The sequence below is a fragment of the Pteropus vampyrus genome, unplaced genomic scaffold (assembly GCF_000151845.1).
Source record: "Pteropus vampyrus isolate Shadow unplaced genomic scaffold, Pvam_2.0 Scaffold158, whole genome shotgun sequence".
Taxonomy (NCBI): domain Eukaryota; kingdom Metazoa; phylum Chordata; class Mammalia; order Chiroptera; family Pteropodidae; genus Pteropus; species Pteropus vampyrus.
Genome location: NW_011888939.1, coordinates 386,445 through 396,908, shown reverse-complemented (window position 1 = coordinate 396,908; position 10,464 = coordinate 386,445). Strand labels below are relative to the sequence as shown.

The 10,464-nt window shown below is 57.3% G+C and overlaps 1 protein-coding gene and 1 pseudogene across 1 annotated transcript in view; one reads left to right on the top strand and one right to left on the bottom strand.

The window, feature by feature from the left end:
* AK8 (adenylate kinase 8) overlaps positions 1 to 10,464 on the bottom strand; it is a 123,077-nt gene that overhangs the window by 96,290 nt on the left and 16,323 nt on the right. The window contains exon 2 of the mRNA XM_023536555.1: positions 5,245 to 5,313. Within this exon, the coding sequence (XP_023392323.1) occupies positions 5,245 to 5,313 (69 nt within the window). The remainder of the gene's footprint in view (positions 1 to 5,244; positions 5,314 to 10,464) is intronic.
* LOC111745603 lies at positions 3,442 to 3,560 on the top strand (annotated as a pseudogene).

Here is a 10,464-nt window from a genome sequence, read left to right as displayed (position 1 = left end):
AAAAAAAAAAACACCCAGCATTAACTACAGAATCCTGATGGGTTATGATTGCATTATTTTTCCCTGAACACTATCCCCTGCATCCTGTTTGTGCTCTAAATTACCAATTCTAGTCCCTGTGTAACTAAATAATAATAATTTCCATATAAATGAATATGCATATGTGTCATTTTTCTCCCTAAAAGCGAGAGAGCCTGTTTATTCTGGATGAGGGTTTGTTTTGTTTCTGAACAACCAAAGCACATAATTAGGAGCTTCACCTCTACTCTTGAAATCCTGTCTCCACCGGGAAGAGATGAAAAAGGTACTGGATGCCCCTTGAAGCGCGGGAGAAATCTTAAAACAAATTAAAGGACACATTTCTTGACTTGGCAGGTAACAGTGGCTCAGAAACGATGAGGGTAAGAACTGGAGGGCCGGAGGGGCCTCGGGGCTCACGTCCTCCCCCACCATTTCACAGAGGGAGAATGGCGGCCTCAGGGTGGGGAGGAGGAGGGCCCGCCCCAGGGACTGCCCAGAAGCACGACTCCCTGTGTGCCACGCGGTTCCGGGGCTGACTGCGGGGCCTTGAGCGAGACCGTGATCCCTAGAATGGGATGACGACAGTCCCGCCTCCCCTGGGCTGTCGCGATGGCTAAATGAGATCTGGGATGCGGCCCCGCCCTCGGCGCCCAGCCAAGGGTCACCGTCCACAGCGTAATAATCACAGCCTCTGTGCACAGCACACCTGCAGTGTGGCCCGGGGCAGAGAGGGCCAGACGAGCGGTCCAGGTCACCCCCCATCAGTTTGGTATTTCGTCATCATCAAAATAATAATAATAATAATGATGAATGTCATTCTAAACATCAATATGAACGGTATTAATTCAATGAATAGTATTAATTATAATGTACAACATAGCCGCATAGCACAATGAAATAATGTCCCTCGTAACTAATTAATAACACTAATAAGAAACGTTACTGCCATTTCGATGATGGTGGCAGCTGTTGGCAAGCCCTCGGGATGCCTGGTCTCGCACCTCGTCTCCCTGCAGATGTGCTGTGCAGAGCGCTGTGCAGATCAAGCTTTTAGAGAAACTCGAGAAAGGTCTTAGATGTCAGTGCGTGTTTGAGAGACGGCTAGATCTCTACGGGTAAGTGTAGGGTGTCCGCCAGCTCCCGTGAACGATTTGAGGCCAGAGGAAAAGACGCTGCTCAAATCGGGTTTGAAATGCAGACCGCAGCTCGTCTCCCGTGTCCAGATTCGCACGCACATGGCTGCGGGCCACGCGGAGCCCGCCGCCGAGAATGGCTGCACCTTCCCACTGCGCTGGAGCGATGCTCGGGTATCCTTCCAGGCCTGGGCCTCTCAATCCATTTTTAAGCAAGAGTGTGTGTGTGTGTGTGTGTGTGTGTGTGTGTGTGTGTGTGCACGCGCGCGCGTGTGTCTGTTTTTTAAAAAGCACACAAGTTCTGGTTCTGGGCAAGACAAAGCGCACCATCGCACCCTGTGGCTCCCGCTGGAAGCAACTAGGGCACGCGGACAGAATGTACAGAAAAGCTATTTGAGGACTCGGAAAAGTCTGTAGTAGAAGGTGAACTGGGGAAAAGACCAGAATTCATAAGAGCGGGAAATTGGTATTCCCCAGCCTGGCCTTCAGGCAGCCTGAAGACTGAGATGGGCGGTAGGTGGGGACAGTGAGTGGGCCATGGCAGCCCCCTCTGTCTGGCTGGGCAGTAGGAAGGGGGACTCCAAGACTCACGGTGTTTCCTTACACTCCAGCCCCAGGCAATCCTGCTGCGGTAGCAGCGACAAAGGGGGCCTGAAACTTTAAGGGAGCTGGGGACCCGTCCTCTCCAGTCCCAAGAGAATGAAACGAAGCCCCGTTCCTGTCCCCTCTCACCGTCCGATCTCCGTCACTTGGCTCCAGTTGCGGGTGCAGTCACGGGGAGCCAGCGGCAGAGCCGAGTAAATAAAGTCCCAGCTTTCTGGCCAGAGACCACAAAGAGGAGCCCCAGGGAACCAGAAGTCACCAGGCAGCTGGCAGAGAGGGGTGCTCAGGAAAGCAGGCCAGTGAAGCTGCTCATGGACTGGCGGGCTCACCTCCGAGCTGTGCACGGGTGAGTCTGCCCTCGGCAGCCTTCCAAAGACCCTGAGACATGAACTACAGCACAGCCGCTGCCCAGGCCCCTGAGTGGCACGCATGGCACAGAGCTGGAGAGCACTGTGTGGCACCGCAAATGCTTTGACACCAAGACCACAACCCAGAGACGCTGGTTGGAACTTGCAGCCTGAGCCCAACTGAATCAATTATGTGCTAAGGCCAAAATGTCAACATGCGCCACAGAACTCAAACAAGGCCCAGAGTCTCACAGCAATATTTAAAACATCCAGGATACAAAGCTACCCAGCATAGGGAGAGCCGGAAACATCTCAGCCCACGTGGGACGAGATGTCAGATGTCACCTCCACCATGACCCGGAGACTGGAAAGGCCAGAGCAGACTCTGAAGCAGCTGTTATTAAACAACAGCAACGAAGCTCCACCGAGTACAGGTGACCCTTGAATGATGCGGGGTTGGGGGCACCGACCTCCCGCACAGCTGAAAATCGTGCGTGATTACAGTCGGCGGCTCGCACACCCCGATTCCCAGCCGTGGAAATGACCCTGGAAGGACACAGGTTTGGACTGCGCGGGTCACTGGAAAACATCCTCACGTAAGGGGACCCGTGTTCTTCCAGGGTCAGCTATGAGTGAACGGGAAATGGAAAGTCTCGGCAAAGAAAGAGAAGACAGAAAGCAGGACCGAGCGGAATTTTTAGAACCGAAAAATACAATCACCAAAATCTAAAGCTCACTGCGCGGATTTAGCAGGAGAAGGGAGATGAGGCAGGAAAGATTCAACGAGCCCGCGGAGAATTCACACAAATTGTCAAATCTCATCAACAGAGAGTAGAAAGGGAAAGGACGTCAGGGACCTGGCGGGGAACAGCAGAAGCTCTGACATTCTTGTCACTGGAGGCTAAGCAGGAATGGTACAGAAAATTATTTGAAGAAATAACGGCGGAAAACTTCCCAGGTTTGGAGAAACACATTAACTTGTAAATTCAAGGAGCTAAACAAATCCCAAAAAGAATAAATCCAAAGAAATTCATGTCCAGACGTTACCATAATTAAACTGCTGAAAATTAAAAACAAAGAAAACCTTGAAAGTAGCAAGGGAAAAATGATGCATTACTTAAAAGCGTTTGGGTGACTATGGATTTTTCCACCAGAAGCCACAGGGGTCAAAAGTAAGCGGAACATTTGTAAAGCGCTGAAAGAAAAAACTGTCAATCTAGAATATTCTAAATCCAGCAAAAAATATCCTTCAGGAATGAAGGCAAAATAAAAACATTCTCAGATGAAGGACAATCGAGAGAAGTCATTGCCTGCAGACCTCTTCTGAAAAAATTCTAGTCTGCGGCCACGCCACCCTGACCGTGCCCGATCCCGTCTGATCTCAGAAGCTGAGCAGGGTCGGGCCTGGTAAATACTTGGATGGGAGACCGCCTAGGAAGACCCGGTGCTACAGGCTTAAAGAAAAAAAAATTGCTAAAACAGGTTTTTCAGACAGAAAGGGCCATTTGGAACACGAGGAATGACGGAAGAGCAATGGAAATGATAAATATCTGGATAGATATAATAGACTCTTCTCGAGTTCTTTAAAATACATTTGATGATTGAAAGCCAAAACTGTAACCCTGCCCAATGGAGTTTTCAGCCTACGGAGATGTACACCTAAGGCCACACAGAAAAGGAGGGACAGGGACCTAATACGGCACATTCTGCTCGAAGCAGGAAAATACTGACTCGAAATAGACTGTGGAAAGGTAAGTCTGCATATTGTAATTGCTAGATCATTCACTAAAAAAAAAAAAAAACTTTACAAAGAGATACAGTAAAAAAAATAAATTTAAATGGAATACTAAAAAAAGTTCAAATAACCGACACTACAAATAGTCTGAATAACTGGTATACTGGACTTTGTGAAAATGAAAAGCACCTGCTCCACGAGACACGCCGGCAGAGAACCATGAGGCTGGCTGCAGACTGGGGGGGCGTTTGCCAGCCGCACGCTGGGCCTCGGTCTCCTCCTCTGCAGAGCGGGGAGGGGGCGGTGCGGACGGGGCAGTGCCCCGTGGGGTCCCAGGCGCCCTGCACGCAGCGCCTCAGTGGCACCCCGGGCGCACAGCCGGCAGTCCCTGTGCGGTTGTCCGCCCCCCCCGCCCATTCCACCCCTCTCTTTGGGTTCCGGTTGCCAATGCCGACGTCAGTGTGCTGGCGGGATGGGGGTGCGGGGGTCCCACACCACCAACGAGCAATGCTAGGACACCACCCGCTGTCTGTCCTGCAACTCAACTCAGTCCACACCACCCACCCAGAGGTGGCGTCCGGGTCCACGGGCTGAGGGCTCCGGCCCGCTTCAGACGCCCGTCGCAGGTCCGGGCTGTCATGTGCGTCTGACCGCCCAGCTAGAAACCAGAGGTTCCCAGGGCTCCTGCCCCCACGCTCGGTTAGTTCACTGGAGCGGCCCCCAGAACGCAGAGAAAGGTCCTCCTGGGTCGCGGCCGGGCAGAGGCGACACAGAACCAGGCCGGGGAGGGGCGTGGGGCTTCCGGGCCCGCGGGCACGCGGCACCCCCAGCGCCTCACATGCTCAGCATCACGGAACCGCTCCGGACCCAGTCCTATCGGGCTCTGATGGAGGCTTCCTTACTCAGACGTGATTAAGTCACTGGCCACGGCAATTGATTCAGTCTCCAAAGGGAAACTGGCAGATCAGAGGACGGGAGGAGAGTTTGGGGTCCCCCCCGAGTTCTCCTTCTGCCCCTCTGGTGCAGGGGCGTCCGGCTCCCCACGCTCCTGGTCTCCGGTGGCTTTACCGGTGCCGGCGGCTGCCTATCTGCCCGGCCACTTCTGCACCTGTCCTTTCGTTAAGGGCCCTCCCATGACCCCTTGGGATGGGCTCTCTCTTTCCGACAGGCGCTCCGAGGGACACCCCAGATTCCACCTTAGTTCTCCTCCATCCAAGGTGAAATCCACAGCCACAGACGGAGCTTCGCCAAGTTCCGGTTGGTCTGTGTCAGCCTTCCCTGAAGCCCTCGGTCACCTCCCTTGAGGACATGGATACACAGCCCTCCCCGTCCCTTGACCGGGCCCCGGGGCCCCGTCTCCCCCGGAGCGCGGAGCTGGCTCCCCGCAGGGCGGCAGGGCGCTTACCCGCTGGACGCAGTCGTCCTCCCCCAGGCGCTCCTCAATCAGCTTGACGAGCAGCGAGCCGGGCAGCGACTGTGGGGAGGGAGGACACAGAACGAGGGCCTGTCACGCTCAGAAGGACACGGAACTGGCAGCCCTGGGGCTCAGCTGAGACCTGCGGACCCAGCCTCGTCGACACGAAGTTTCTCCAGGTCCTGGGCCAACGCCCAGTGGCCTCTGTGAAGCCCAGGCCCACCTGGGGCCCCGCCCCCACCCCTCCCCCACCCCTCCCCCTTCCCTGAGCGCCATTCCATCTCTTTGATGCCCCCACACGTCCACACTGACTCCATGCTCTTGCTTACCTGCGCCCCCACCCCCACCTGGGTGCCTCCAGGTTCCCTCTGAGCCTCCAGCAGGCCCTGCTGCCTACAGGCACCTTCCCTGACCCTCCCTCCCCTGGTTGGGATAAAGGATGTCCTTGGGAACGTGGCACCCCAGTACGTGGCTCCCAAGGTAGGGGCAGGGGCTAGAAGTGGGGGGTGGGCCCAGTGATGAAAGAATGCTTCCAGGGAGAGCTTTGGGGCCACTGGATTGGTCAGGGACTCAAGATGATCATGATCTGGGCCCTGGCCACCCACTGAGTGACCCTGGACAAGTGCCTTCAATGCTGTGAGCCTCAGTTTCCTCATTTGTAAATGAGATGAAGACAATGTACTTCGAAGAGGTGCCATGAGGATTAAATGAGATGAGACATGCGACGAGCTGGGGCCACGTCCGCCCCCGGCAAGGGCTCGGTGCCATGGCAACCACTTCCCCGAGTATTCTCACTGCACCCACCCGGGCTCTGGACGAGGGGGCGGCTCTGCCTATGGGGCTGCTGATGCCAGGTCTGTGTCACGTCCCCTTGAAGTACACAACCAGGGGCCCCAAATCTCTCCCAACTCCCACTCGCTTCTCCGATAAAGACTATGGGAGGCCGCGACGAATTCCGGCCACCGCGGCCCACCGCGCGGAGTGGGGGATCCTGGGACAGCCTCCCTTACTCAAAGCAGAGACTCGGCCCGGGGCTGGCTCCGTTGCTGGTCCAGATTCCCTCATGGCTACATAATGACTGCCACAGCTCCGGCCAGCTTGGTGACCTTGGGCAAGTCTTGACCTCTTCAGGCCTCACATGACTCGCCAGGAGAAATAAATAATACTGTAGCTTTTGCATTTATTTTCTGCCTAGCACCCACACACTCCACCTCCAGTAACAGAGACCCCAAAGTTTCTCTGAGGAGCCACACTCTTGCCCTTCCACTGGGATGGCTTAGGGGGCGTCAAACCCAACCTCAGATCCAGAGCGGGGCCCTGACTGGTCCAAGCCGATCAGTGCATCTCACCCCTAGGTGTCAGGATTGCTTCAGAGGCTGCCCATGACCCAATCCCGGCCAGTGAGTGTCAGACCCAGGACACGGATGCAATTGTCACAGGCAAGAACACTTGTTTTCCACTGGATCCAAAGCTGAGAGGACATAAGGGCTGGAGCCGCAGCAGCCACTTTGCAGGCATGAGGAGAGTGTGAAGGAACGAAGCCGGAACAAAGGGAGAGAGGGGAAACCAGGTCTCTCAACCCCAGAACAGCTTTTCCAGTGATATGGAATCGGAAGAGGAAGACAGAGCAGATGAGAGGACGAGGGAGGGGTCATTTCTGACGGGAACCAGACTTGTAATGTGTTCACTCGAAAGTTATGGGGCTACAATGGCTTCTACTAAGTGGGCAGCAAAAATCAAGTGCAAGAATGAATGAGAGAGAGAGAGAGAAAGAGAATGAATGAATGAATGAATGAATGAATGAATGAATGAATGGATGGATGGATGGATGGATGAATGACACATTGACAAAAGAGGCCAGAGACACGAGGGAGGGAGGCCAGCCGGCATTCATTCCCTGGTTTCGCTGTCTCCTGAGACACCTCTGTGTCCTTCCACTTGCCCTGTCCTCCACCTTGCCAATTTCTTGCTTAAGCCAGTCGGTCTCAACTTGACCTTGACCGTGCATCTGGAAGAGCTTGTTAAAGCACAGATCACTGGCCCCACCCCAGTTTCTGATTCAGTAGGTCTGGGATGGGGCTGAGAATCTGCATTTCTAACAAGTTCTCAGATGCTGCTGCTAGTCCGGGGACCACACCTGGAAAATGGCTGTCTTAAGCAAGCTCAAGCACTCCAGAGCCCCACCTCACACGGGAGAAGTGGCTGGAGAGGAAGGGTGTCTTTCTACTGGTGCCCCTACCCTCCCAGGTACCCCAGGAAACTTCTCCAGGCGGGCCGAGGAAGCGGGTGGGCAGGCAGCAGCCCTACCCCTCCCCTCCACATCGCCCCCTCCTGTCGGTTCCCGACCCCTTGTGGTGCACCCCCCTCCCCAGCCCAAGCCCGTTTCCAAGAGATTCATCACCCTCCCCTGACATGCCCATTCAGGAGACAGCATTCAAGGGGTGGGGGGGGCAGGTTGGAGCCAGTCAGAGAACAAGGGTTGAGAAGCGACAGGTCTGGGTGGGGCAAAGTGTCCCCTGCAGCCTGCGAGGCGGGGGACAGGCGGGTGACTTTGAGCTCGGCCCCTCCTGGGCGTGCCCCCGCCGTGGTGCTGTCTTGATGCCAGCTTTGATGTGTCACATCAGCAGCTGGGACTTCCAGGGGGCTGCTTCTTGAAGACCTGCCAAACTGTCTCTACAGGAACGAGGCTCCCTCCTTCCAGAGCCCTGCCATGCTCCCCCACCACGGCTTTTCGGGGAGAACCAAGGACGAATCGATGGAGCCTGGCAAAGGCCCTGCTGGTCACGGAGAAGGCCCAGCCCAGGTGCAGGCCCCTGGCCCCTGTCTCTCAGCTCAGTGACACACAATGCCCAGCCTGCCCCCTGCTGCCAAGGGTGGAACTGGCTGCCCTGGCTCCAGTTTGGGCCTTTCTCCTCTGCCCGCTCCCTGTGCCCGGGGCCCTGGGCAGAACCCCGAGGTGCTAACCCCGGAGGAACCCCCACCAAGGCCGAGCGGGTATGCTGATGTCCAGGGCAGCCGGGGGCGGTGGTCAGAGCCGGGCTCTGCCCCTCACTGAACGTCTCCGAGCCTGGGCTTCCTCCCCGGATGTCACCAGCCCGCGCGGTCCCACCACCGGACCCCGCGCTCATCAGGGCCCCTAATGTCCCTGTGCCACTTCTGGGTGACGCCTGCTGTGTGAGCCGCTGTGTGAACTTCCCCCCAGAGCAGAGGCGGGAGGGGATCGGCTGAGACTCCCGCTCTGCCCACTCCCACCTCGTCCCCCTGAGGGGGCTCCAGGCGAAGAAGCCCCGGACTTGGACTTGAGCTCACTTGAGAACTGATCAGAGAACCCTTTCAAGACCACGCTCGCTTCACAGCTTCTGCCAGAGCGGGTTTATGTGGCTGGGCCCAGGCAGAGTCCGGAACGGGGCCAGGGCGAGGGGACAGGAGACGCGAGGAGGGAAGGAGTGGGAGACGAGGCTTTGAAGGAAGAACGCAGACCCCACCCCAAGGCGCCCGGCAGGCCCACGATGAGAGGTGGCCCGCGAGGGAGACCCTACAGTGGGAATGGCCACCGAACTTTGAACGAAGCCCCGGAGTCTGGTCCTCGGGTTTATCTGTCCCCACCCTGGGCTGTAACAACCTCCACTACCCCGAACCTTCCAAAAAGGCCTGTTCCACGCCACCGCCTTGAGTGGCCGACAGGAACCAGCAGAGCGCGAGGGCTCCTGGTGCTTGGTCTCAGCAAGGCCTCCGGCCCAGGCAGCGGCGAGGTGGGAGATGGAGCAGCCGGAGGTGACAGAGAGGAGCCAGAGGACTTGGTGGCACGAGCTGCCGGGCCATCCCGGGAAGCCTCGAAGCGCTCGGAGGGGACTGGGTTTCTGCGTGTGGACGGAGTCGGGAGGAGGGCACAAGTCCTTTCATTTGGACAGTAAAGAAGATGGTGACTCCGACAGCTGGGCACCTGGGCGCGTCGGGCCACGTCGGACTTCTGACGTGCAAACGGAGCCGCACGCAGCTCCGGCTCCTTCCCATCTGACCGGCCTCCCGAGCGCAGCGCGCGTCGCTTACTCGCTTAGCGAGCACAGGCTGCTCCGCTCCGGGGCGGCCGCCCTGCACTGCGAACAGAACAGATTTAGCGATACCCGTGCTGCGCCGTAAAGGTTCACGGCCGCAGTGGGAAGCGGGGTGGTGCTGGGTCGGTCCCCAGCCGGTGAGGCGAGGGTTCTCGGCGGCGCCTTCCCGAACCCTGAGGCCTGGCCTCACTTCCGGGGACTCGGTCTGCCGGGCCGCTAAGGCGAGGACCTCCGGACTGGGCAGTTTCAGATCTGCGGAGACGCGTTCTTCCCACAGGCATGTCAATGATGCTCTTTTCTTCCGGCAGAAATCTGAAACACTCCAGAGCGATCACACCCAGCTCCTGCTGCAGAGCAACATCTTCCCACGGAGCCTCTGCCCCTCCCTGCCACCCCATGTGACTAGGACCCAGCAAAACTGGGTCCTGCTGCCGCTGGTCCCCCAGACTCCCAGGGGGGCCTGGACTGGGCCAGGCTGTCCGGGAGCGCTGGGCAGTGCCACGCTCAGGCTCAGGCTCAGGCACGTGCAGATGGACACCAGACAGGGTGCCTGCTTCAGGCTCGTGCCTGGTCCTGCTGGCCTCACTCTCGCTCCCGCTTGACCCCCCCACCCCCAGGGCCCACCTCGGCTGAGCCTTTTCGTGGTGTTTGTGATGGTGAATCAGACGGCCGTGCTGAAAGGCTAGACCAGAGAAAGCAGGGGCAGGGGATTGACAAGGAGGAAAAATAGAGAGCAGAGCTGGCCCGGTGGGCGGGCGTGGAGGAGCCAGAAACATGGCCGGGGAGCGTCCCCACCCAGAGTGCCCCGGGGCCGGCGGAGTGGGCGAGGGGCTGAGGACCACCCAACGCTGCCTCCTGGGGAGAGTGTCACCCTAGCGGGCACTGAGAAACGCTGGCACGTTTTCTAGGAGCAACCCTCTGTGTGTGTGTGTTTAATAAAAATAGCCTTTATATTTTGGAATGTAGAAATAAGCGGAGACCACCCAAGTTGGAAAAGCAGAGGCTATTTAGTCAGGGCTGGCTCTGGCAAGGGGTCGGCCCCCGTCATTCTGACTGGCAGAGACTCAGAGGCCGGCAGAGGGTGAGAGAACATTCTAGCAGGCAACGAGAGCTTTCCAGGGGTGCCCGATGAAGGCTGTGGGCCAGGGCGGCGAGT